This window comes from Sebastes umbrosus, chromosome 11, assembly GCF_015220745.1.
Source record: "Sebastes umbrosus isolate fSebUmb1 chromosome 11, fSebUmb1.pri, whole genome shotgun sequence".
Lineage (NCBI taxonomy): Eukaryota > Metazoa > Chordata > Actinopteri > Perciformes > Sebastidae > Sebastes > Sebastes umbrosus.
This window is the reverse complement of record NC_051279.1, coordinates 19,298,512-19,326,467: the sequence shown is the minus strand read 5'-3', so window position 1 is coordinate 19,326,467 and position 27,956 is coordinate 19,298,512. Positions and strand designations below refer to the sequence as shown.

Genomic DNA, 27,956 nt, shown 5'->3' with positions numbered 1-27,956 from the left:
AACTTTGCAGAAATAATCTTCTTCTGAGCAATGTTTGAATAAGAAAACATATATTTTGTACACATTTATTATTCAGGAAATGTTCACTGAGAGTGATGTTTTCTTTTTTAGGAATGCCCCATTCACACTAATGCAGTGTGCAACTGGAGCAGTTGGGGGTTAAATGCCTTTCTCAAGGGCACCTTGGTGATGGTAATTAAGAAGTGCTTCTCTTTCTCTTTTCACATTTAAATGTGAGCTCAATATGTATCTTGACATCAACAGGTGCTCTTATGTTCAAATATAATTATTTGTCAGTTTGCTGTAATGTCTTGCTCTTGCCACACGGTGGCTCTGTTGGCCACATAATCAGGTAAACAGAACAAAACTACTGTTTGACTGTTCAGTTAGATTCATGTTGAAACTTCTGTGTGACTTAGAGAACTGAGAAGAGGTGGAGACCAAAAATAAAAAGGTCAAGAAGAGAATACTTTGTCACTGCACTCGGCTACATTTCTCAGAAAATGGCACATCTTTATCCACAAGGTCTCCTCCTGCTATTAGTTCTGTTAATAGTCAGATCAGAGTGCAGAGGTGAGTAGGTTTCTGAATCATTCCTTCACCAAATTCAAAATGTATTTTCTTTTTTATAGTCAGTAGACAAAAGAAGTAATCGTTAATCGGTATCAGGCTTCTCAACACATACCACATACCTGCTGTCTGCACTTTTAACTGCTATATTCAGGCACTTGCAAAACTGTTAAAGACACTGTCACCTACTTTTTACCAAAAAAAAACCCCTCATTGTTATATGTATAGTACTATATTTTTATTCTATTTATGTCGTCACTTTTTTTTCTTACAACTTATTGTCACTTTACCTTATTATTGTCTTTTTATCTTATTAATGTTATTATATCTTATTGTCATTTTATGTTGTTTTTTATTGCTCAGCTGACCCGTTCTCTCATTCTATACATTTCATTGTACCGTTGACCCTGCGTTAACCTACACATGACAAATAAAACTAAAACTGAACTGAAGCATAGACTGTACATATACAGTAGATAAAAACTGTGATAGAACTTTAATGTGGCATACATATACACTTTTCATTTAATAACTGATGTAATAATATATTTTTCAAACATCTGTCATTTATTGGGAAATCTTGTATTATCTGCCTTACAGCTCTGACTCTGAATGCTTTGGTGTCTGCTATCTAAAAACCCTATGGATTCTAATCTTGATCTCTTTTCATTTTAAAGACATGGTTGAGACTGTGCTTGCTTCTGAAGAGGAAGATGTAGTTCTCCCTTGTTTTGATTCATATGATCCAAAGAGCTGCGACAGAGTCAGATTGATTAAGTACGCCACAAATACCAGTCAGATGAAGGTTATCTTTGCCAGGCCTGAGAGACCTAAATTCCAGGATGCAGAACGTGTAAAATGGCAAGCTGATGGAAACGGACAGATGTCTCTTTTTATGACTAAATCACAAAAATCTGATGAGGGACTGCATGGATGTGAAATCTGGCAAGGCTGGGACTGCATTCTTGTCAAAAACATATCTTTAAAAGTGAAGGGTAAGAGTACACATTATATTCTCCTTATTTTTTTTTATTTTTTTTTACAAATAAATCAAACTCATGTGTAACAAATCTCCCCTTTTTCAGTCTGCAAAACCCTTCAAGCAGTGAAGGCAGCATCAAACACACCCGTTAACCTGACCTGCCCAGTGGAAATGACATCAGGACAACAAGGACCCCAAAATATCTCCTGGGCAATGCTGGAAGGGGGCGACCCTGTATCTGTCAACTCTAAAAGGGCTGAAATGAAGGGAACATCATTAGCTATCCAGTCTGTGATTTACAGTGACAGTGGTTGGTACAGATGTAAGTACGTGCTTGGACAAACTCGGCGCTGCTTTGACATGAATCTACTGGTCCAAGGTAAGATCTTAAACTATTTGGTATTATCACTGACAACACATGACAATATGCATAACTCCTATACCTTTTCTATTTCCTTTATGAAGATGAAAATGTTGCTGTGGCCACAACAGTTCCAGGTAGGCATCAAAAACTCTCAACCCCAGGACTGACAACCAGTGAGATTATTTGGGAACCCAACAAGGAGGGGAGCAGTGGAGAATTTGTTGCTGTTGCTGTTGCTTTGGCTTCAGTCATTATTGGGATTGCCATAGTGGCTGCACTGGTAGGAGTGTTAATCTACCGCAGACGTAACACCCAGAGAGTTACACAGCAAACCCAGAGGCACAGAGAAGGTTTGATCTATTATTTCATTCATCTTGATGAGCAATGCAGTGTAGTGACGTGTCATCATAGCTTTGTGTTCTCTTGTTAATCAGGTAATCAGGATGCTTATGAGATTGTGAATCTTACACTGGGTGAGCACCATGTTATTCACTATCTTTAGTCCAGCCACTGTGACCTCTCTTGCTCTGTTTACCACTTCACTGACAACTTTTTTTTATTTTATCTCACAGATCGTACAAACCGACTGTCTACAGCCAACAGTCTGTACCAACAAATCCCGGATAATAGCCTGTATACTTGTAAGTAGTACTACTATTATAAAATCATACATTAATTCTCATGATATCAAAATAAACGAATAACAAATTCCTCTCCTTCATTGCAGTCCGGTATTAGTAATTTCCAGTATTTCCAGAAGAAGATTTTCCTCGTAAAATTAAAGTGTCTAATCCGGATTGCCTGCTTCCATTTATGCATTATGTAAAAAACATGTAACATCTAATAACCTGTAAAGTGTTTGTCTTGCAAAGAAGAGTAACTGACACTTATATGGAGCAACATGCAAAATGCTAGCCCCTGTTTTTACTTAGACTGTTGGAAAGCTTCTTCTTTATTACCCTGTTTGTGTTACTATATCTAATCATCTGTAATATTTTAAAGGTCCCATATTGTAAAAAGTGAGATTTTCATGTTCTTTATTTATTATAAAGCAGGTGTAAGTGCTACATAAATACTGCGAAAGTAAAAAATGCTCAGTCCATGGAGAAATATATGTCTGTATTCAGAAACTGTGCTTTTGAAACAAGCCGTCAAGATTTCCCCTACATTTGAGATGTCACAAATATATCACATATAGACCATTTCACAGTTTTAAACTTTAACTTTCTAAATGTGTCCCAGTTTATTTCGAGTTGCAGTGTTTATGAATAACACCAGCTGAACAGAAAGTAAACATGGACCCAAGCTGTTGCCTAGCAATGCAATTCCGTTAAAATGTGCTAAAACAAAGTGTTTTCAGAGAGAGGGTAAATACAGGCATATTCAGGCACACAGTGTGAGGAAAATAAACAGATTTTTCAACATTATAGCGTGTAAACATGTTCTGGTAGAAACACAAAATACAAGTATTAACCTAAAAATGAGCATAATATGGGACCTTTAAATGAAATGGAGACATGTTTGCAATGTAATCTATCAATATAATCTTTTATCCAATTTGAATAAAATTTGTAAGATGATGAAGTCATAAACACTGATCTGCTGTTCTGTCTGTTACAAGAATATATTCCCTTTTCAAACAGGTTTTGGGAAACCTATTTTTGGTGTATTGATGGTTGACATCAAGGTTAAAATACAGTTCTAGTATACTGCCTGTAATAAATCATAGAAACTGTCAGTGGTGGCGACAGCTCCTCTTTTGGTTTGTCTTTGCTGGTGTTGTTCCTCATCATTTGCATCCTCAACGACCTCGTAAATATGATTCTGTGAAGAGGAATACTGGAGTTATTGCATTGGAATATATCAGCTTGACAAAAGCTATGAACAGTTATTTTTTAGCACAGTCTTTTACCATTCCAATACTTGGCTGTTCATTTCCTGCAAACAAAAAAGTAGGAAAACATTAGTCATTCAGATATTACATGTCACATCTCACGCAGGCTCTCAAACATTCTCATGCAATGGTTGTACTGTAGGTTGTATGGCTCCTTAACCACATTCAGTACCTGCATCCTTGTTGTGCTTCCTCTTCACGTACATGTAGAGTCCTCCAGCAGTTACACATATCAGGAGGGCTAGAGGAAGGGCTACCCACGCAGGTGTCTGCAGAGCTGTGGACGTAATTATCATTTTCACATGTGTGGGTTTTATTTAGCAGAAAAGATAACAATAGCATAATGCATACTTACGGTTAACAGCGCGCCACTTCTTTGATGCCATCACATCACCCTCTCTGTGCACAAAGCAAGTTAATTCATCTGATGACAAAACTGGGAGAAACAGCCTATTTATGAGAGTGTTATTGTGATTCATTAAACCACTCTGCCAGCTATTTTGGCTACCTCCAGACCAAGTTAAATTGAATTCTTTTCCACATTCTTTAGTGCAGGTGAGCACACAAGTTAACGTGAGATTATCTCCTCCTGGCCCTCGCTCTGAAGTAACTATAAAGACAAACATGAGAGGAAACATTTTAGTAGCAGTGATATTTAGCAATGTATTTTCCTTGAAGCCCCCCCACGTGTATATAAGAAAAGATGGGCCCCCGAAACATCATCATCCTAAAAGAAATGACAAAATCCCCAAACAAAATCCTCAGTTTGAATAAAGTTATTCAGTGTATTAAAAGAGTTAGTCTTCTTTTATTAAATCAACTTTCTTTAATGAATATAACTCGTCAGTTTTGTCAACATAAATGAAGTGATGACGTCTTGACAAATTCACCAAATGAATGCAGATACATAATATGATCTTTTTTTTGTAACAACTCAATTAATTTACTATAATAGTGTTGGAGCAGAAATAGATTTTTTTGTTATTGTTGTTGAATAAATGTTTACCCCGCCTTGGTTAGGATGGATAGATCGCTGCCTCCCTTTGAGTGCATACAGCTGGAGACTAAATTGGTTTTAGACTGCAGTGAAAATGTTGTTTTTGAAAGGCTAAACGCCAACAAATATGGATTGAAGCAAAATATTTAGTTAGATTTTGCTACCAAGTAAAATAGTTTTATATAAATTATCCAGTAATTGTGTTATTATGATTTAAGTTATACATTTGCAAATCTAATTTTGACAACCTCAGAGCAGACAAATCCTGGCGCACCCCATGTGATCTTTGGAGGTCCCCTAAGGGGGCCCCTGACCCCAGGTTGGGAACCACTGCATAATTCATGCTCACGTAAAGCTTTAACACTCACCATCAAGGGTATGCAGCCTGACTTTGTTGAACATCTTTTGCTGATCAGTGGACTCTGAACACTGGTAGTCGCCGGCATGCAGATCGCTCACTTTGCTAATGACCAGTGAGGAGTCTTTATTCACATGAAATTCCTCTGTTTGGCCTTTATACAGCGAGATGTCATCTGTCAGTGTCCTCTCACCCACAGCCCACTTCACCCTGCCACTCACAGCTAGAGAGGAAGTGTTGCCACAAGAGAGTGACACTGACTCATCCACTGCAGCAAACACTTCCTCTATACCATCTGAGGGAAAGGAAGCACTGGTTACAACTTGTACATGTTAAACCACATCATTCATTTGGAGTATGTTAAAGTGGGGTTAATTACCTTTTACTGTTGTTGTATAACTGATGGTGGCTTTAACCGTATCATTCTGAGTCAGCTGGCATTTCCATTTTCTGTGATGGTCTGTCAGTTTTTTAGTGATGAACAGTTTAGAGAAGCATTCAGATGCATTTTTAAAGCTAAATCTGTTCCCATTTAATGGTGTATTATCTTCAGCGCTCCACTTGATATGTATCCCTTTGTGGTTACAAGGGTTTACAAGTCCTTTATACATATTGAGGAAACAGTGCAGCTCTATTTTGCCGTCCGCAGGAGTTAAGTTCTCAGCAACTGGTGAATGGGAAAAAAAATAAATCATGTGACATTGTGATATTGACTTTAAATTATTCAAGCATGGTTTGAGTCACTTACCTTCAAGAATCTGAAGTGAAACACTTGAATTTAGCGCCCCACTGTCACAAGAGTAAAGCCGTGCATCATCGAGTACCAGGTGATTAATCTGCAGAGAGCAGTCCTTCAGCAGGCCAAGCCTCGGAGCTGTCACCCTTCCAGCCCTCACGACTGATTGAAACTTTCCAGCCATGTTCCAGTTAACAGAGGAGCAGGATTTAATAGAGGGTATGCCACATGGCAAAGTAATATCATCTCCTAGTATGGCAAACATCACCAAATGATCTGTTGGAGAGGTCAATAAAGCATTTAATTTTTCCGAATTATGAGGTAGTTCTGTCAAAAATCTCATTACCTTTGCCAGAGCAATGTTCCCCAATACAGTGGTTCTCAACCAGGGGTCCGGGGACCCCCAGAGGTCCTTGAGGGAGTTACGGGGGGTTGCCAGAAAAACTAGATTATTTTATTTTCACTATTTAATTCACTATAGAAGTAAGCCCAATGTGAGTAAGAATCATAAGAGTGACTGATCAAAGGTTTCACTTCCTCCACAGTTATCTTCTCAACTGTTGTTGACAACTACATATCTAATAACCAAAACATTTTCAGATGAAGGTCCCTGAAGCAAAATCTTATCAAGTAGGGGTCCGTGGCCTAATGTGTATCAATTTAGGGGTCCTTGATATGAAAAGGGTTGGAAGTAACAATAAGCTACATTTACTCTTGTTACTGTAACAACAACAATTATTTTTGTGTACTTGTACTTTCTTGAGTAATTTTAATAATCAGTAATTATTATAGTTATTATTTTTATCTAAAGTAGGGCTTAGCCTATTGTAGTACTTTGCTACATTTCAAGTACCATCCACATAATCTGCATCCGCAATATAATGAAGAATTAGGCCTAACGTTACGTCCTTATGGGTTAAAGTTAGCATGATTGTACCTTGGCATAGGTTCTAAACAGGTTGCATGTTGCATCTACCTTCATTAAAGGGGTCTAGAAGGGAGCCCGCAAACTGGAGGAACTCTCGCGAGATTGTTAAGGATAGGCATTTATCTCGAATAGTTAATGTTAGGCATTGATCTTGAATAGTTAAGGTTAGATATTAACCTTTAATGGTTAAGGTTAGACATGGACCTTGAATAGTTAAGGTTAGGCAATTATCTCCAGGTTAGTTATTGATCTCGAATAGTTAAGGTTAGGCACTGATCTCAAATAGTTAAAGGGACTGTTTATAACTTCTTACACGTATAAATCTATCCGGGTCGGTGTCCCATGCGCGCTCGCGTGTGACTACGCTGTTCAGACAAGACTCCAACACAAACTACACAGAAGCACCAAAACCGCAAAGTTCTATCTAGTGATGCCCGTCTTGCAAAACAGTGTTGGCTGCGGTCAGAGGACGCGGGGGAGACCGTAGCTTTGGTCTCCAGGGCCGGAGTCTCTGCTGTACTCTGCTCCTCTGCCTGCCTGCTTGCCTTCACTCACACGCCGCGCTCGTTCTCGCTATTTCGCTTCACTCTCACGTTTATGCGCGCACACTACACACTGCAGGAGAGTTAGTAGCTCTAAGAATATCTAGTGAATGTACAGTGAACGTTTGTGCAGAAATAACTGCTGCAGCTCCTCCAGACCAACAGAGGTTTTCCATGTCTTATGAAGTGACGGGGCTCCGCAGCGAAAAATGTTATCGTCCCCGACCAAAACTCCGGTGTCTCCCCTGTTCCTTCTGACTGCGGTCGGGAAGCTGAAGCAGGAAAAGCCAACACTAGGATCAGCAGTGATTCATGCAGAGACCTTCGTCTGGTCAGCTAACATTACTGCCAAGCAGGTGAAATATAGAGTGATATTGTGGTTTTAGCTGACGTGTGTCGCCTCACTGTGTTGAGCGATGCTCGTTCATGTCTATGTAGAGCGAGCACAAGCGCGAGCCTGACGCTGACTATCTGGGACGCTGTTAACAAGCATTTCTGAAAGTTACAAATAGTCCCTTTAAGGTTTGGCATTAACCTCCAATAGTTAAGGTTAGGCATTAACCTCTAATAGTTAAGGTTAGGCATTAACCTCCAATAGTTAAGGTTTGGCATTAACCTCCAATAGTTAAGGTTAGGCATTAACCTCCAATAATTAAGGTTAGGCATTAACCTCTAATAGTTAAGGTTAGGCATTAACCTTTAATAGTTAAGGTTTGGCATTAACCTCCAATAGTTAAGGGTAGGCATTAACCTCCAATAGTTAAGGTTAGGCATTAACCTCTAATAGTTAAGGTTAGGCATTAACCTCTAATAGTTAAGGTTTGGCATTAACCTCCAATAGTTAAGGTTAGGCATTAACCTCCAATAGTTAAGGTTGGGCATTAACCTCCAATAGTTAAGGTTTGGCATTAACCTCCAATAGTTAAGGTTAGGCATTAACCTCTAATAGTTAAGGTTAGGCATTAACCTCTAATAGTTAAGGTTTGGCATTAACCTCCAATAGTTAAGGTTTGGCATTAACCTCCAATAGTTAAGGTTAGGCATTAACCTCCAATAGTTAAGGTTAGGCATTAACCTCTAATAGTTAAGGTTAGGCATTAACCTCTAATAGTTAAGGTTTGGCATTAACCTCCAATAGTTAAGGTTAGGCATTAACCTCCAATAGTTAAGGTTGGGCATTAACCTCCAATAGTTAAGGTTAGGCATTAACCTCTAATAGTTAAGGTTAGGCATTAACCTCTAATAGTTAAGGTTAGGCATTAACCTCCAATAGTTAAGGTTAGGCATTAACCTCTAATAGTTAAGGTTTGGCATTAACCTCCAATAGTTAAGGTTAGGCATTAACCTCCAATAGTTAAGGTTAGGCATTAACCTCTAATAGTTAAGGTTTGGCAATAACCTCTAATAGTTAAGGTTAGGCATTAACCTCTAATAGTTAAGGCTTGGCATTAACCTCCAATAGTTAAGGTTAGGCATTAACCTCCAATAGTTAAGGTTGGGCATTAACCTCTAATAGTTAAGGTTAGGCATTAACCTCCAATAGTTAAGGTTTGGCATTAACCTCCAATAGTTAAGGTTGGGCATTAACCTCTAATAGTTAAGGTTAGGCATTAACCTCCAATAGTTAAGGTTAGGCATTAACCTCCAATAGTTAAGGTTGGGCATTAACCTCCAATAGTTAAGGTTAGGCATTAACCTCCAATAGTTAAGGTTTGGCATTAACCTCCAATAGTTAAGGTTAGGCATTAACCTCCAATAGTTAAGGTTGGGCATTAACCTCCAATAGTTAAGGTTAGGCATTAACCTCCAATAGTTAAGGTTAGGCATTAACCTCTAATAGTTAAGGTTAGGTTACGTCGTCGGGCAGCGAGTCTCGCGAGAGTTCATGTAGATCTCAGACGAGATTTCGCTGTTGGCGGGCTCCCTTCTAGACACGACCTTAATTAAGCGCAAATCAAACACACCGACGACATGTCGTGTACCAGAGAGGCCGAGTCAACTGGTTTCAATGGGACAAAGAGGTTGGACCGGGCGGTTATATTATATTTATGACAATAATGAAGGAGTTGGGGAGTTGGACCTTGAACAGGTTGAGGAGGACGTCGCGGTGCACAAGACTCGCGTTGGTTCAGACAGGTGAGTAGTCTACAACAACAATTGACTGTTGTAACTCAATTCAATTCAATAGTTGAAGTGTATTACTGTATAGGCATGAATGTAACAAAGAAACAAGTAGCTAGCTAACGTACAATTCATAAGATAAACTCTCTCCAGACGAGAACGTCAATGTTGCTAGGCAACGTAGGTTGTGTGAGAACTTCAATGTTGCTAGGCAACGTAGGGTTGTGTGATGTAGTGTGCAAAAACTGTGCAGCTTTGTGTGTTGTAGCCCATCACTGAGAATCAGTTGTTGTATGCACTATTATTTGTTTGGATATAAGGGCTCTGTGTTGTGATATGTAGGCTATACATTGTCATGCTAATGCACTATACTAAATGTGTTGCTGTAATAGATGTATCATGCATACATCCCCCTCTTTCCCTTTTAAAAGTGTAACTCAGAGTATAGGCATATATTTTAAAGGTCCCATATCATGCTCATTTTCAGGTTCATACTTGTATTTTTGTGTTTCTACTAGAACATGTTTACATGCTGTAATGTTAAAAAAAAACTTTATTTTCCTCATTCGGTCAGCCTGAATATACCTGTATTTACCCTCCGTCTGAAGCGCTCTGTTTTAGAGTATTTTTACAGAATTGCAACAGAATTGCAACAGAATTGCATTGCTAGGCAACAGCTTGGGTCCATGTTTACTTCCTGTCAGCTGATGACATTCACATACACTGCAACCAGGAAATAAACTGGGACACATTTAGAATGTTTACGTTTAAAATTGTGTCAAGGGTCTAAATATTGTATATTCGTGACATCACGAATGGGCAGAAATCCTGACAGCTTGTTTTAAATGCAGAGTTTCTGCATTCAAGCTGTGTGTATTTCCCTGTGGATTGAATGTTTCGATACTTTCACAGTATTTATATAGGACTTAAGACTGCTTTATAATAAAAAAACATGATCACTTTTTTTATAATATGGGACCTTTAACGGACCTACTTCTTTATTTTTTATCTAAGTACATTTTTACCAAAGTAATTTGACTTACTAGAGTAAAACTTATTAAAAATAACAGTACTTTTACTTATATAACATTATTGTACTCTTTACAACCCTGTTTAAAACCACAGTTGATATTCATGCATTATTTTCACATTTTTGTTCAAGTTTATCTTGAATTATTTTTTCTTAACTTTTGATTGTACTGTAAGTATTCAGTTTAATTCATTTGAATGGTGTAAACTTGAATCTAGTACCTCAACATTTTGTAAATAATTTCCCCACCCACAACTCAATAGATTACCATTGTTTTTTTGGCTGGTGAGTGAAGCAAACCTAGCAGCCACTTGCATATTTTGGTGGTTGGTGCTCATTTCCAATCCTGCTCAATTCAAATATATAACAGATTAACAAGAGAACATTTTAAAAACATTTTTTTTATAATTACCAAATGACTGAAGTCCAGCTGCTGTCTGTGTGAGAGAAAGAAGACAGAGTCCCAATGATAAAAAGGAAACCATTCTTCACTCAGATGTCTTCTTGCATATGTTCTTGCTTATTGCTAAATCCTCTGATAGCAGAAGATTTCTAAAATCACATGTTCAGGAAATGACATATTGAGGCAACTCATTTCTATTTCAAGACCAGCCCACGACAGGCCCATGATCATACGTACTGTCTATTTTGTGTTTTTCATGTAATACTTTCCCTGTCTGTCACATGTGCAAACAGTAATACCCTCTAGTAACTCCCGTTATCACTGTTATATCATCAGATGGCTATTAACTGTGTAAATGCAAAAACTTTTACAAGAAGTGCTTCAGTGATGGAGTGATAACCTGCAGGTTTACCAAACTTTTTCCACATAAGAGCAGTTATTTAACTTTTTGTAGCATGTTCAGTGTTTGTCCACTGGGTGGTGCTGTCAGACTGTGACAGATATTCTTCTTATTGTAAAATTACTAATATTTGGTCAGTTTCAGTGTACAGTAACTTGTACAAACCCCAGGTTTTGATTCAGGTTTTGATTTCCGGCAGCTCCACCTGAGCAGTGTTCAGTCCATTCTTGTAATCCCCCCCCTCCACTGGTGATGTTGACACTCATTATTTTCATGTATATAACTTTATTGCAGCTTTGCCTTTATACAATAGATGAAACAAATCACTACATGTATATAGGTCTAGCCTGGGTTTAGACATTTAGAGATGATCAAATAAATAATTGTAATAAATACAGAGTTATGAACCCATTAACAGACTATTTTAATCAGGATGTCCAATACTACTGCCAAATAGAAAGAAGTATTGATGAGAAACATACACATGAAGGCTTTGTAATTATTTTTACATGTCAAAGTAAAAAACAACAACATTATTTTGCACACAAATGCACAACATTTAGTAGTTCAGAGATTAGTCACAGGCCTTGGACACGCTATAACTTTGTAGGACTTGACCTTGAGTACAACACTAGCAACTCCTCTCAGGTTGGGCAGAGAGGCCTCGCTCTCAGGAGGGATGAAGTGGAAATCTCTCAGCAAGTAAGCCGTGAACAGAAAGAGCTCCATTTTGGCGACAGACTCGCCCAGGCAGAGCCGAGCCCCCCCTCCGAAAGGGATCAGGGCCCGGGTGGAGCCGCCTCCTCCTTCCAGAAAGCGCTCTGAAAGAGAAACAGCAGCTATTTTATTTGAGATCTGCTGAGCCAAGTGAAAGGAATGCACTTCACCTCACAGTTAGAGTAGTACCTGGTTTGAAGCTGTTTGGGTCAGACCACACTGCAGGATCATGGTGAGCTGCGAAAATATTAGGAATGACGACCGTGTTCTTAGGGATGAAGTAACCTGCGATACTATGCCATAATGAAAAGTAAAAACACTGTTAGCATCCATACAAGTGACCTTTGTGTATGCCTGCTGACTGACAGACCGGAAGTATATCAATATATCAACATTCTATATACAGTACATATAAAACTATTATATAGTATTTTGTTGCTGATCTGGAACCAAATGCCAATACAAAAAATGTGAAAACAACCAATTTAGATAAACTTGGTGCTTTCAAGTTTATTTATTTATTCATGCTGATGTTGGGAGCAACCGTATTTTTAAAAAAAATCAGAGGCTCATTATGCGCAGTAACGTTTCAGCCCATGCTGCTTACTTGTTTTCTTTTCCAGTGTTTGCATAATTGCTTTTTGCATAAATAATTTTATGCAAGCATTTTTTCAATTTCTTTCAAGCAACTATTTCTTTATAGCCACGTTCGGGGAAGGTGTGCATCAAAGCAGTGCCAAATATGTCACATTTCATAATTCATCATGCTTCCGGTCTTGGTGTTGGACCAAGGAGTAAACATTATGAGTGAAATATTGTGGAAACAGATTTGTAAACTGGTCTGTATTGTACCAAGGCGTACCAGTGCCTGCTTAACAACATCTTATTTTATAGACAAATTATCTCAATGATATAGCCACTAATCTTCCAATTCTTTCATTATCACTGCACATTGTCGTTCATTTGACCTGCTGTCTCTGATGGCTCTGTGTGGCACCGCCAACGGGGCAACTGGCCTGAGTCTGAGCACCTCGTTGATAAGAGAGCACAGGACAGGAAGCCTGTGTCTGTCACTGTACTTGGGGTATCGTCCCTCTAGGACTGTGCACAACTCCTCATACACTTTGGTCTGCACCTAAAGATTAAAGTAAGAGAGGAGAGAGACACTGAGATAACTTTCAGGGTGTGTCAAATATGGTGTTTTATTTGAAAATGATGTGCCCTGCCTCTGGTCTGTGCAAGAGGAAGGCCACAGTCCAGTTCAGCAAGGCTGCAGTGGTCTCTGTTCCCCCGATGAGAAGGTCCACAGTGGCCATGTGAACATGAACATCTGTCAGGAGCTGGAGACATGTAATTTAGTACACAAGCATTATTTACAGTATACTAAATTATCAATTCCAGTTCTAGTCTTGAATGAAATAAGATTGACTCCCAATCCATTTCAAATTGATCTACCTCACCTTTCTGTGTACTTACCACTCCATGCTCTGTGTTGTGATTTTGGTCAAGGCCCTGGAGGAGCGATCCTGTGATGGCGTCCTCATTTTTTTTGTCTTGTGACTGCACAGATGACAAAGCAACAGCTGATTAAAATCAACATAGCAGGAAATACCAGCACTGGTATTCATCCACTTTTCTGGATGCATACACAAAGAAAATGAACTTGGATTTGAAAGGACTATGACGTGAATTTATTTGAGATGATTTCTCATCTCTCGTTTTGGCTCTATAATAACATCCAAGCAGACTAAAAAGGTTATTTTCATGGGCTTAGATAAGGTATCTCGTTTTATGATTGTGGCTGCTTGATTTTAATGTTATCTAATCACCAAGCCACACCAAGCCATGCTTTTTTAACTTGTGACCAAAGCAACTTAGCATAATTAGATATCGCTATTGTATGTATCTACATTTTTAAACCTTTTTTTCTCTGGCGTTTGTTTTTTACTAACCTTGTAATTGTTGAGATGTTCTTTTATAATTTCATCTCTCTTGGCCACCTCTTTCAGGAGACGGGCAAACACAGGATTGGGTAATTTCTTTTGAGAGAACAAATGACATAATGTGTGAAATCTCATTCAAAAGATGTTTCTTAGTCTTTTTTGTGATATATAGTCAAGATATTGAATATTTACTGACTCTGAGTAGTGGGAAGGAGTCCAGAGCAGAAATCCAGGAGGAGCCCCACAAGGCAACGATCTCATTCAGACAGCTGTGCAGCTGCTGCAGCTCTGAAGAACTCTTATTATACTATAAAACATAGAGATTTCTATTTTAACATTTCCTACCAATGAAATGCACTGTCCAGTAACAGAAAAGTACATTATGAATGCACTTATGCAATGCAAGCTTCTAAAAAGGGCAACATAAACAGTGACCTTGCCCAGTTCCCAACATAAACAGGCAACCAAGCACTGGTCTGCCACAACCACAACTGTTCATTGATGAAAAGCAGATTTCGCAACATCTTCGACGGTACAAACTGAGCTGGGGAGGGAAAGATACTCACTTCTTTTCCAAAAGCCAAAGTGGTGATGACATTACTGGCTGCCACTGTGAAATCCTCAGACAGATCTACAGCACTGCCTTGATAGTCCATCAGAACCTAAACGGTGAACAAACCATGCTTTATCTTTTTATGTGACCACTCTGGAAATACCCCAACATTTGGTTTGCTGTCTGGATCTCTGCTTTCACATTACAGGCCATTATGTTTTTTTTTTTTTGTTTTTTTTTTAAAGTTATTTTTTTGGGGGCATTTTCCATTTTTATTGACAGGACAGTGGATAGAGTCTTGAAAGGGGGAGTGAGAAAGTGGATGCGGAAAGGGCCACAGGCCGGATTCGAACCCGGGCCGCCGCGGTCAGGACCAAGCCTTAATACATGGACGCCCGCTCTACCAACTGAGCTAACCCAGGCGCCCAGGCCATTATGTTTTTATAGGCTGGGTTGGTAATCTTGAGAAACTAGCAAGAGTACGCTAGATTTTAAAAATGATTCAACCAAAAAAAACAAGCCCAGTGTTGCCAATTCTTTTCCAATGAAAGCAACTAGCAGCACTAGCTCCAAAAGTTGCTAAATCTAGCGAGAAAGTCGCACAAGTTGGCAACACTGACAGTCCGTCTGTTCAGGCCTCCCTCCAAAGCCACTACCCCAAAATTATCATTATCAACGTGAACAATGAACATGGCTATTGTTACTACTCACAACTGACAAGCTAGCAGCTTGTGGAAGACTTTGGCAATAATGTTACTGTTACATTCATGCCAATAAAGCATATTGAATTGAATTGAATTGAAACTGACTCGAGTGACACGCAATGAGTGCACGGGCAGATTGCGCGAAGGCAGGCCTTGGACAGCCACAGATACCATATTTGTTTTCTTGTTTTTGTCAGAGCAATTGAATTATTGATTGCTGAGAATTTCCTTTCAACAAATATAACAAAAAATGTATTTGAACAACACTACCAACCATACCTAAGATAAGGCACTATATGTTTCAGTAGTGTACAATTTGTTCCTCTTGTGTTCTGTACCTCTCTCAGATGCCGTGCCTGTCTCTCGATCACACCATGCAATGACTGCTGATAGCAACGCTGCAAAGCACTGTGGACGAGACGCCGATGTGCCCTCCACTCCTCATTATAGTCCCCCAGAGAGATGGTGTGCCCTCCCCCAGACACAATATCACCTGATGCAGGTCAGGAGAGGTCATGAGGACATACAATAATACAATAATTATGCATACTATTATTGCAAAATAAGTTTGAGTTGTTTACCTGTGTATGAAACTGGTCTCCCAGCAAAGTCTGACCATTTTTTCACCAGCGCTTCTTTTATGACTTCACTACTATTAAGTACCACCATGGCTGGAAAAAAACACAACAGGGTTTTTAAAAAATAGAGTTTTTTTAAGTCAGCATGTGATATAATAAAATTGAGCAAAATCCATATATTTGAAACGGGATGATTGATTACTTGTGTTTCCACATTTCAGGCGGTAGATGCTTCCGTACCGCTGTGACAGATTGGTCAGGTGAATCGGCAGATGATCATGTGTCAGCTCCATCATGTTGCCTATGAGAAAGAGGCCGGGAGGACCTGGGAGGGAAGGAGACGAGGAGCGGGGAAGGAACTGATAGAGATACTGCAGCAGCCCAGATTCAACTACAGGATGGAAGGAGTCAAAAAAGACAAAGGTAAAAAAAGAGAGAATAAACACTGATCATAAAAATCCATTAGATTAAATAATCAAGTAGGGATGCAATGATCCAACTTTCAGTCCCGATACGGATACTGATCCCTGGGCTTTGGGTATCGGCTAATACCAAGTACTGATCCGATACCATTTCTTAATTAATAAGCTGTGTGGGATCTTTCAGACTTGGCTTAACTTTGTTAAACAAAATGTAAAAAATAAATAGATAAATATAAATTTAATAATATAAATTAGTTGTTTTTATTAAAATAATAGATCACACACCTGCAACTTGGTAAGAAATCTTCAAAATTAACAGGAATGCAGCAACAAATTGGTCGAAACTTAAACAGGAATTAAAATTACAGTAAATAATGAATATAGTATATAAACACAGAATTGAATTGAATAGATGGGGCCCATAGTCATCGATACCCAATCGAGCTATTTGAGTCAGTATCGGCCCGATATCCGATCAAGTTCAGTGGTGTACTAGTTTTCCATGTGTTGAGTAAAATGTCCCATTCATTAGTATTAGTAAGGCTGGGGCGATTCGTTGACGTAGTCGACGTAGTCGATTACGTAAATACGTCGATTTACGTAACGTGCGTCGACGCATCGGATGACGTAATGAAAATGCGCTGCGCCCGGTCCGAGCATGGATTCTGATTCCCCCAGAGAGCAAGAAGTGTAAAAAAAAACTCTCCCACGTTCATTAAAGGTTAGGAAATACTTCAAACAAAGACCCAACAATCTGGAGCTCTGTAAATTGTGCAGAATGGAGATGGCGTACCAAAGCAGTACAAGTGCAATGCACCATCACCTGACAAGAAGGCATCCCGGAGCGCTGCGTGAAGAAGACAGCAACAAGACACCTCTGTAAGTCCTGTTTATTTTTTCATCACCCAGGCATGATATATTAAGATTGTAAAAGCGCGGGCATGTTTCTGTTAGCAGTAGTCATTTAAAGTTTGTTTTTAAAATGTTTCTTCATCACCACCATGTTAAAAGTATTTTATGGACCACTGTTATAGTAACATAACGTTACACCATGCGTCATCTAACGTTGTTATCCGGCCGTTTTATATTTTCTATTTACTTTAACGGCGATGTACAAGTGAGAAAATGGCTTATAGTAACATTATATATTGTTCTACAGTCTCTGACTGTTAGTCTGTAAATAGTTTCAATTATTTCTCTCTTGCTCCACGCTGATGCAAAAGTACATTTGCTAGTGTTTATCTTAACTGCATATTATTACAGTGATGAAATAAATCCATGTCTAAACCATTTAAAGTTTTAAGTTAAGTACTTAAGTAAAAATACTGATGAGGATTATTATTATTATTATTAGCCTAATGTCATAACACAACAGTGCTGTGGAAATTAGACCATTTTAAAATGTGCCACTATTATCATTATTCTAATGGGCTTTCTGTGTCTCTTTTTCAGGATAAGACAAAGCAGAGTGGAGGACTTTTTCCACAAAAAGAACACTGCATTTATTCCTTTTACATGAATTTACAATAGAAGCTCTTGTTTTAATTTTATTTTGGAGAAATTGTTTGTTGGATTGAAAACAGATTACCAGTAAAGACTGGGATATTTTTTGTTGTGAAATAATGCCATAATAATATTCTTGTTTTATGTATATGTTTATAAGAGAAGATATTTGAATAAAGTATTGAAATAATAATGAGTCAAGTTTTTGATATTTATTTATAAAAAAAAAATTCTAATAATTGATCAATTAGTCTTTAAATTAATCGACTAATCGAAAAAATAATCGTTAGATTAATCGTTAAAAAAATAATCGTTAGGTGCAGCCCTAAGTATTAGTATTCATTAGTATCAACAGTATTTTACAAAATTATTGATTGTACAACCAGAATGTTCAAATATAAATATGAAGACAAGAAATAGATAATTACCTGTAGACTTACTTCCCTTTAGGTTTTCCTGTACAGTTTTCTCTCTCTGACCAGACATACATAACAGTACCATCAACAGCAGCACAACTAGGAACACAGCTCCCACAGTGATCACTGATATTTCTATCGCCATTCTGTGTCCTCTTGCTGGTGTCCCCTTCAGAAAGGTGGTCAGCACACTGCTTCCCCCATTTATAGCCTCTTCATCAGCCTGTCAGCCCGTCAGCTTGATACAATGTTGGTGTTTTAACTGAAATCAAGGCCGTCTAAACATGTTGCAGGACAACATATCTGATAATGAGATGAACGCAATGCATGTAACAAGAGACAGAGTGATAAACATGGCCAGCACTTGCTGAAGGGCGTGATAACACTTCACAGCTGACGTGACCGTCAGTCATTCTGGCGTTTGTTTATCTTGTAGCCCAGGGAATGAAGAAACTTTCCATCAATGGATTTTTCACTGTTTAATTCACAGTTACAAAACCAAAATAAAAACACACTTCAGACCCACATTAGCCACATTTATTCCAATGGAGTGAGACAGTGCATATTCAATTACAGTAGTAGTGGGGTGGCGTACCATGGTGGTGCACAAGAAAGGATAAACCGTGTTGAAATGGACGACAGTAGAACAGGATACATAAAGTTGCAATAAAACATTTCTCCACTCCTGGTATATTTCCAGAAAAAAAAAAACAGATCAGAAAAAAATTTTGCACATTGAATCAAATGTACTGATAGCTGTCGTTGTAGCTATCAAAACCACTGTACATGCAATTTCAGTTGGAAAGTGACATGCAGCAACTGTGAGATCCGCTGTCTTCTGGATTTCTGGAGCTTTTAATTCTCTGTCAGATGTATGAAGTAATCTTAGCCGTGAGTTGCAGGAGAGAACCTGGACGGTCTGAACTTCATCTCAGTGAAGGGAATTGAGGAGTCTTTACCTTTCCAGTCTATCCAGACAATTCCCTGTGTCAGAACAGAGACAGAAATGTGATAATATGTGGTTAGCGTGCTGTATCATAGAAGATAGAAGATAAAGTGTTTAGTCTACGTCCTTGAGAGGTGATTTGTACCTGATTATTACTGTTGATGCCGTAAAGACCGTTGAGATTGGTCTTGTAGCAGTTCTTGTACCACCAGCCTCCCATGTAGGCCCTGGCACAGTGGATCCCCAGAGGATCAGGGTCCTTGTCCCGGGCTGAGAATGGACGTCCATTATGGTACCTCATAGAGTCACCTGACAGAGAAATAATGACATTGAGGTATGAATTATCAGGCATTTATCGTACAATATAGTATACACTGCACATGTTCAGTTAAGTTTTCACCTGCAGTTCCAGTGAAGCCAGACACTGTAAGAGTGTAGTGCCTCTCTACTGAATCAATGGAGAAGTTGGTGTAGTGAGCGTAAGCGGTGTCATTTCCAGATCGCATATCCACTCTCAGACTCACAGGGCCGACACTGGTCAGGTTGTGAAGGAGCTCATTTCCTAATAGTGGTAGATTTGGTAGAAAAGTGAACAGTTGCGGCTGATTTATTAAAAAATATATATATTTTTACGCAGATGTGATGGTAATAAGAACTTGCTTCAACTGTACCGAGCCAGAATTCTTCGCTGAGGTTTCCAAAGCCGGCGCTGTATTCACTCCAGGTTCTGTAGAAATCTGTCTTTCCATTCATCCTCCTCTGGATCATCTGAAAACACACATCAGGTTGTCTATTATCTAAATCCATACTGCCATTTCCTCAGTGAAAAGTTTTCAGATAACAGCAGTTTGTCTCACCGTCCAGCCGCCTCCATCAGTCTCCATGTCACAGTAGACTCTGACCGCACCTCCATCTTTTCCTTGCGGGTAGATGTCCACCTCTCCTGACTGCAGAGCTCCGTTCAGCAGCTCCTGAGAGCATTCGGTAGGGTAAGGGAAACGCAGTTTGCCTAAGGGATTAAAATAAATAAATAAATAATAATAATTTAGTTGTCAATTTTTAGTAGGGCAGATAAATGAGCAGGGACTGCGTTACATGAAATACAACAACCTGTGATGAATTCTGTGGTGACAACAGATGTGTAGTGTCCGTCTCTCTCGCCTTGTACCAGAACAATATAACGTGACATTGGCAGCAGCCCTGTCAGCTTGTACTCTGTGACGGATTGGTCCAGGATCACCTCCTAATGTATACACAGAAAAGCACACAAGGTTAGGCAATTCTGTTAATGTTGGGACTATCTTTGTGCCAATGATGAGTGAATACTATTCACCTTTGTCTCCTCTCCTGCCACCTGGTAGATCAGTCTGTAGCTGTAATAAACAACAGTGGTAGTTCTCCATGCTATCACTGCAGAGCGGGCACCCACTTCATTGGCTTTAACCACTAAGGGACACAAACATGTATTGAGTTCATACTCTATACACACAAGTAAACAAGCCTGATCTCGCTTAATGTATTCCCCTCTCTACTCACCGTTAGCAGTAGTAAATGTAGTCGAGATGGCCATGCTCTGCAGACTATCCTTCTGGCTCAGGACTTTGACTGTGTACAGGGTGCCTCTCTGCAGGCCTCTCAGCTGGTGCTCCACTGAGTTTCCAGACAGCATCACTGTCACTGTCACATTAGGAGCTGTGGCAAGAAGGAGAATTAATAACATTTAACTTTGTCGTGATGAGAGCTTTGTCATTAGTCAGTAGGGTAATATTGCCACACTCACTCTTGGAGGACTCATAGCTGACGATGAAGCGGTCTACTTTCCCCAGACTGGGGGTCCATTGCAGCACAGCTCTTGTATCTGTCACATTGACAACTTGCAGATGTGTTGGAGGAGCGGGCACTGCAGTCAAGAAACAATCCATAGTGTTTTTATTGCTGTTTTCACATGTGCAACTGTACATAACAGTAGGGCTGTGTATTGACAAGAATCTGACGATACGTATCATGATACAGGGGTTACGATTCAATATATTGCAATACTGTAAGCAAGGTGATATAATGTGATTGATTTTTTATTTTTTTTTAATCTAATTTTAGGAAAACTGTCATAGCATAAAGAACACACCACCATATGGCTAAAATCTGAGTAAAAAAAGTTTACTTTTTAATGCAATCAGAACAGTTGGATCTGGATTTGCATTTATCACAGTCCCTGTAACATCCAACATCATAGCACTACTTTGAGAGGGCACATACACTGAGATGGTGCATCTTTTTGCAAATTAAATAAAGTGTCGACTGAGTAAATCTTTGCATGTAAACTATTAATTAAAAATCTATAGTGTTTTTGAGAATCGATACAATATCACAAAACATAATATACATAATATTTGATGTTTTCTTACACCACTGCATAACAGAAAGCTTATTTAACTGTGTACCTGTGGTGATAAGGGATGTGAGAGCATCACTCTGGGCTCGGCCTTGTGTAGTAGTTACAGTGATAATGTAGGAGGATCCAGCAGACAGCTTGGACAGAACCACATAAGAGTGCTGAGACTCCACGGTCACAAAGCGGCTTTCCCCTAGAAGGACGATACATCACAAATATCACACTGAAACAATCAACACTTTCCTATAAAAATACACACTGACTGATATTTAGCAAGGGGGTTTTGACTTGAGATGCAGTATAAAGGCAGGCCTTTGACAAACCTGTGACGATGTTGGTGTACGTGACCCTGAAGCTGAAGAATGTGGTCTTTGGTTTGGACCAGGAAACAGTGAGAGAAGACTCTGTTACATTGCTGAAAACCATCTCTGTGGCTGGTTCAGGACCTGATGAGAGAAAACAAGGATATTTGTATTCACATGTTGCTGCTCCCAGTACTGATCCCTGGTTGTAGTGGAAGAAATATGCATAAATGAAAAATATAGTACAACTTTAATTACCTGTAATTGCAGTTGCTCTATGAATCTTTGATTTCCTCTCAGCTACAGTGCCATACACATGCAGGACGTAGCCTGTGCTTGCCCGAAGGTTACTGAACTCAACAGAGCGAACGCTGCCAGGGACCACCATAGAGATCCTCTTTGTTTCAGCTTTGCCTCTCGATAGAACAGCTTTACCGGAGGCGACAGTTGTGTTGGTGCTCTCACTCAGAACCTGGACTTCAGTTGTGTTCTTAGTTGTGGAGGCCTTGTCTCCTTCAAGAACTTCCTCTTCAAACTCCTCGTGGTCGTCTTCGCCACCTTCTGTCTGTGGCTCTCTTCTGATCACCGTGAAGTTCTTGAACATCCCTTGTGGTGCTGACCACGTGACAGTGAAGCTGTAGGAGGAGATGTTCACAACCTTTACGGAACCTAATCCAGATCCTCCCATCCTCTTCGAGCTCCCAGAGCCATGGGTGGTTGTTTTATCCTGCAGAACTCGAGCCTCGCCTGACGTCGCTGCAACGGTTGAATTCACTAGATACTGACTCCTTTGTGTAACCTTCTCTTTTCCAATTTTGCCAGCATCGGTTTGTCTGTTGTCAACAGATTGCACATTTGTTGTGTCTACTTTGATTTTCTTGGCCAGTGTGGATTGCTCCATGGTCTCCTTCCCTGTTCTGGTTTTGTTTGTTCCCACGACCTTGGTCAGAATGGTCACAATTTTAGCCGTGCCATTAGATTTCTTCACATTACTCTGGGTTACATTGGTTTGAGGTTCGTCTTTCAGTTGGTCAGATTTAGGATGTGTTCTACCGGCAGTTCCTTCCTTAACAAGCTTGAGGTCAGTTTTTTGGAGGACCCTTTTAGAGGTCAGGACTGTTGTTTTGCCTTTGCGGGCCTCTTCCTGCTTTCTTCCCTCATGTTTCAACAGAGCTTGACCAACAGTTGGGCGATTGGTCTTTGTGGCACTTGAAATAGTTATTTTCTTAACGGAGGCTTCTTGTTTTGCTTGTGTCTTAACAAGACCTGCTTTAGCATTAGTAGCCACTTTGGGTCTAGTGTCAGTCTCTTTGGCTTCAGACCCCTTCTTCTGTTCCCTCTTCTGGAAGAGTGTTTGTTCTACTTTGGTGGTTTTCTCCTGCATGCTTTCCTTGTCTTTGTTCACTAGCAGGGTCACTGTTTCCACAGTTACCTTGACCTTTCCTTTGGCGGCTTCTGAAATAGCAAAGTATGAATGAGATATCAGTTAAAGTGCAAGTAAAGAATAACTTTCTCTCACTTAAAAACATGTCTCTAATGCTACCACATCCATATAACAGTGCAGACTCTCACTTACTTTTATTACACTCGGCTCCTTGTGCACACTTACTGCAGTCTGGACCCATGAATCCCTGTTGGCAGATACATTTTCCCTTCTCACATTCCCCATTGCCACTACAGTCCTTTGGACAATTTGCAGAACATGGACCTGGGCAGCAACAAAAATAACAAACATTACTAAATCCACATCTTTAATGAGGTGTGTCAAATATAATAATCTGGTGAATATGACAGAATCATACATTTGTCTTTAAAGGAGGTCATCTCTCTTTCCAGTCGGGCCACGCGTCCTTTCAGTGCCGACATCTCGGCCTCACATCCCCCGCCGCAGCCACCAGGCAGCAAGCTGATCTTATGTGTCATCACCAGAGGAGCGCCAGGCTTCAGCTTCAACTCCTGCTCCTTGCCGTTGCTCGAGTCGCAGCCATCACTGATGACTACCTTGATTGGCTGTGCAGGGGCATGCTTTTCTTTGGTGGTGGTGGCGACGGGAGCTTTGATTACAGCGGCCTTTGCTGGTGTTGACAGAGCAGTTTGAACTACCGTGGGGGCAAGCTTGTCTTTGGTGGAGGGTGATTTTGCTACAACAGTCTGATTGACGGAGGCTGTGGGCTTGTTTTTGGTGGTTTTAGCACCACTGGCGGGGACAGACTTTGGGGCTGTTGACTGAACATTTTGAACTCCAGTGGGGGCAGGCTTGTCTTTGGCAGTCTTCCCATCACTGGTTGAAGGAGATTTCATTGAAACAGTCTGATTGGCTGAAGGTTGGAGTTTGTCTTTGGTGGTTTTAGCACCGCTGGCTGAAGCAGACTGAACATTTGGAGCTCCAGTGGGGGCAGGCTTGTCTTTGGTAGCCTTCACTTCATTGACTGTAGAGGCCTTTACTGCTGCTGCGGCTAGAGCGGATGAAACTGTCTGATTGACTGTGTTTGACTTTAGGGTTGGGCGAACGGTCTGTTTGGCGAGAGTAGCAGTGGTTTTTGGTTTTGACGGGGTGAAAACGGCATTGGGTCTGGTCGCGTCGCTTCCTGTGGAGTTTCTCCTCTCATTGGTTGGGGATTGAATGGAGGGTAATGGGGTGAGAAGGAGGAGAAGTCCTAGAGTAAACAGCATTTTTGAGCCAGCAGCAATAGCCAGAGATGGTATTGCCTTTGGTGGATCTGTATGTATGTTACTGTAAAATTATGAACTCCTTCCTCTATATTTCTGTGGCCACTTGTAAAGGGTAATATGCCAGGTCTTTCCTAGAAATGAAAAAAAAAATGAAAGAGCTGAGTTATAACTGAGTTTAATGCATGAAATGTTTTGCCAAAATCATTTTAGAACTTTTTTTAATCCCAAGAAAGGCTTTGCTTTTTCAGCCAGCTTCACATTCACAAAGTTCCTATTCACACTTCGATGCTACCTTGTACAACCCTCCACTGACTATTAAGATGCTACACTTAGAGCAATTTCAGGCTTTGTACCTTGCTCAAAAGTGAATTGACAGCAATGGCTAAAGCAAGAGACAGCATTACTTACTTTTCAATTCAGTTTGAGAAACTCATTTTGGTAACCTTTCAGTCAGGTAGAAGGTTGACTTTGTGGCTACGGGTTCTCTAAAAGGTATATGATCTGACATTTGAGAAGGTTCACTGAGCAAAATCATTCCCAGTGGATGGATGCATAAAAATATCAAAATGTGTTTAAGATATGGTTTTACGTCTGACTACACATACGCGTTTCTTTTATGGTACACTGTTTATTGAACTTTCTTAATCCAATTCTACCTGAGCACCAGTGCAAGACATTGGAAACAAACAGAGTAAACATCATGGACAAAAATATTACTGAGTTGAAATAACAATCTGAACAAAAGGTTCAAGAAAAAATTATATTATAACCTTTTTTTTTGTGTCTACTGGCACACTTTTTAAAGTGAAGAAAAAACAAATATAGGATGATAAATTGCAGCAGTGTGTGTATCAGACATAGTAGTTAATTCAATGGCTTGCCAAAACAAGTAAAAGTCTAAATTAACTGATTTTGAACAGGAAGGAAGAAGGTGACTTGAGCGGGAAGTCTCTGCTGGACAGACTATGCAGAGAGGTAACAGAGCGTCACTGTATAGGACTGTGGGACACTGTATGTCTTTCACTATACAGAAGGTTACATAATCCGCTGCACCCGCAACTCATAAAACCACTAAAAGAAATATGTGCAGTCTTGGCTTTAAAACGGCATAAAATCAAATAAATCTTGCAGCATGTAAACAAATTAGGATGCTTTGCTACACAGCAAGCCCTTTTTTAAATGTTGCATTGGAGTGCATGGATTAATTGCCTAATTGGCTGCAGTATTAACTGAATAGATAACTTTTTACCTATACAATATAAATGTTCACACTAGCACAGTATTAATTTTGATATAATGAAACATAATAACATTTATTTTAGGTAAATGACAATAGGTATAACCATGCTACATAATGTGTGCACACTAAAAATGACATATCATGTTCACCAGTCACTGCATCTAGTGCATGTGTAACTGTTTAAGGTGTTTTTTAGCAACTAAAACACTGTATTATACAACAACATGACCTTTTCCACACAAATGTACTTATTCAAAACCCTGAGAATAAATTCAGCTGTGCACTATAAAAGCATTATGATGTGAAGGAATATCAACAGACACCAAAGTGGAGGATATTCATTCAAATAGTTACCACTCTGATATCATAATAAAAAAATATGAACTTACCAGAATAATGACTTAGTTCTTGGCTTTATCTCTCTCTTTGTGTTGCTCCCTCCATCTGAGTGGAAAAGCTCACACAGACTTGCTGGATATGATCAGGGAGGGAAGAGGTGAGAGAAAGGACCACCACTAGAAAGGAGGAGAGTGATAAAGTCTGCTCCTACTTAAGGACCCCCCCTCCCTTCCTCCACGCCTAGTGGTCCCACTCTCTCAACCACCATGGAAAATATTTGTATTGGACTTACAAAAAGAGCGGCATTTTTACACAGATTTGTGTATCAAATATGATCAAATACTCTCTTGTATTCTGTTTTTCTGTTCTTTTCTCTGTTTGTAATGTTAATTTTGCTGGTAGATTTAACAATTAAGCTTCAGTGATTCAGTGATTTTCGGTAAACATATGAATAATGAATCACTTTGATTGCAACTTTCTGGTGTAATCTAACATAAAATGTTATAAGGCTTTTAGTGAAAATGCAGTTTTGCTCTCAAATTACAGAACATGCTAGGACATTCTTTTTGTTTTCGTTCATGTACTGTAACGCAAAAATAGCCTGCATGTTTCAGCTTTGCGTGATTTGCTGATGACAGTTATTCCAGTGTCTACTGTCTGTAACTTGACTTATACCAGACATTAACACCTAGACACAGCTTTGATTGAATAAAGCCCTGGTCTGAGAATCATGATTCAGCTGGAATACATAGCATAACACTGCAGGTATTCAGTGCAGACTCTGGGGGACAGGAACCTCTCGCTATATGAATTGGCTGTTTGTTGGAAGTAATGAGATGTAACTACGTGGGAGTTATGTAAGTGACCAAGTATCCACCAGATTTAAGGAATGCTCTGTGGAGGCTCTGAATCTCTGACCAAATGGCCACCCACCATCCCACCTTTTGTAAACCACATGAGACACGTATATCAAGGGTCGAGAGCAAACGGGGCATAAGTGACATTTTCCTCTAATTTTACGAGAGAGCAGAAACAAAAGTTTATATCATTGGAGCTTTTTTATTGTAAGACACACTGACATGGATTAAGATTAAGTTATTCAATGAAAAACATTTCATATTTTTTGAATATGCCATTCCTTTGAAGTCATAACAGACTGCAATCAGTGTATTCACCCAATGCAAGCAATAATTCATGAAAAAATCTAATAAACAGTTTAAATGTAATATCCAATAAAAAGCTATTCTGGTAAGTGACAAAAACATGTTACAGTAACTTCACTCATAATAGGGCTTGCTGATATGGCAAAAATCCTCTATCACGATATACTGTAGGTCATTTCATCCTCGATAACAATATATCATCGCATGTTTTCTGGTAATTCAGTAAATAGTTTACTGTATATGAAATAACCAGATGGTAAAGCCTATTTGTGTACACTCTTGTGTGAATTAATACTGGACATTTTGAAGGTCTCGGTCTTGTCTCGGAATCAACCGCATTTTTACTCAGCCTTGTCTGGGTCTCAGACAAAAAAGGCTCAGGATTTTATTTCAAGATCGATCAAGACCACAACAGCGGGTATATCACTTAATTGTTATATATGGCAATTAAAGCGGTGAATGAAGAGGAGTCTTGATTTGTTTTCTGTGGGTGTTTTTATGGGAATTGTGGATCTTTCAGATCAGTTTGAGGAGTGCCTATGGTTTGCATGTTCAACGTTTTATTGTAAGTGTGTCATGCAATGTGGCACTCATGCTGGTTTGGTCTTGGTCTTGACTCGGTCTTGCCTTGGTCGACACACTCTGGTCTTGGTCAGGATTTGGTCTTGGTTTAAGTGGTTTTGACTACAACATTTGTGCTTACTGAGATAAATACATTGTAGATGCTACACAGTATGTGA

The 27,956-nt window shown here is 39.5% G+C and overlaps 5 protein-coding genes across 6 annotated transcripts in view; 2 read left to right on the top strand and 3 right to left on the bottom strand.

The window, feature by feature from the left end:
• Positions 1–109: 109 nt before the first annotated feature.
• LOC119496623 lies at positions 110–3,381 on the top strand. Its single transcript, XM_037784045.1, has 8 exons — positions 110–192; positions 420–573; positions 1,248–1,565; positions 1,656–1,931; positions 2,018–2,266; positions 2,351–2,389; positions 2,489–2,557; positions 2,644–3,381. The coding sequence occupies exons 1-8, from the start codon at positions 190–192 to the stop codon at positions 2,652–2,654; spliced, it is 1,119 nt and encodes a 372-aa protein (XP_037639973.1). The 5' UTR covers positions 110–189; the 3' UTR covers positions 2,655–3,381.
• A 97-nt stretch (positions 3,382–3,478) lies between these two features.
• On the bottom strand, positions 3,479–11,080 carry LOC119496617. The gene is made up of 8 exons (XM_037784034.1): positions 10,935–11,080; positions 5,914–6,177; positions 5,545–5,832; positions 5,176–5,460; positions 4,166–4,420; positions 3,983–4,087; positions 3,829–3,854; positions 3,479–3,740 (listed from the first exon to the last, which is right to left on the bottom strand). The coding sequence occupies exons 1-8, from the start codon at positions 11,005–11,007 to the stop codon at positions 3,618–3,620; spliced, it is 1,419 nt and encodes a 472-aa protein (XP_037639962.1). The 5' UTR covers positions 11,008–11,080; the 3' UTR covers positions 3,479–3,617.
• A 519-nt stretch (positions 11,081–11,599) lies between these two features.
• LOC119496616 (steroid 21-hydroxylase) lies at positions 11,600–18,350 on the bottom strand. 2 transcript variants are annotated; one of them, XM_037784032.1, is made up of 12 exons: positions 18,174–18,350; positions 16,023–16,211; positions 15,824–15,913; positions 15,581–15,735; positions 14,552–14,647; positions 14,182–14,292; positions 13,995–14,081; positions 13,519–13,602; positions 13,269–13,382; positions 13,011–13,177; positions 12,232–12,335; positions 11,600–12,146 (listed from the first exon to the last, which is right to left on the bottom strand). In XM_037784032.1, the coding sequence occupies exons 1-12, from the start codon at positions 18,304–18,306 to the stop codon at positions 11,893–11,895; spliced, it is 1,584 nt and encodes a 527-aa protein (XP_037639960.1). In that variant the 5' UTR covers positions 18,307–18,350; the 3' UTR covers positions 11,600–11,892. The 2 variants fall into 2 exon arrangements, with proteins under 2 accessions (XP_037639960.1, XP_037639961.1); XM_037784033.1 differs by having other exon boundaries at positions 18,186–18,350.
• The window catches only part of rxrbb (retinoid x receptor, beta b), a 55,423-nt gene continuing 43,576 nt past the window's right edge, over positions 16,110–27,956 (top strand). Inside the window, exon 1 of the mRNA XM_037784042.1 lies at positions 16,110–16,243. The gene's annotated coding sequence lies outside the window, so the exon portion shown is untranslated. The remainder of the gene's footprint in view (positions 16,244–27,956) is intronic.
• Positions 18,685–26,221, bottom strand: tnxba (tenascin XBa). Its single transcript, XM_037784014.1, has 15 exons — positions 26,104–26,221; positions 23,604–24,605; positions 23,378–23,509; positions 22,060–23,256; positions 21,823–21,945; positions 21,549–21,692; positions 20,888–21,007; positions 20,644–20,799; positions 20,441–20,553; positions 20,218–20,350; positions 19,965–20,116; positions 19,779–19,875; positions 19,508–19,669; positions 19,253–19,416; positions 18,685–19,145 (listed from the first exon to the last, which is right to left on the bottom strand). Exons 2-15 carry the CDS (start codon positions 24,472–24,474, stop codon positions 19,047–19,049), a joined length of 3,663 nt encoding a protein of 1,220 aa, XP_037639942.1. The 5' UTR covers positions 24,475–24,605; positions 26,104–26,221; the 3' UTR covers positions 18,685–19,046.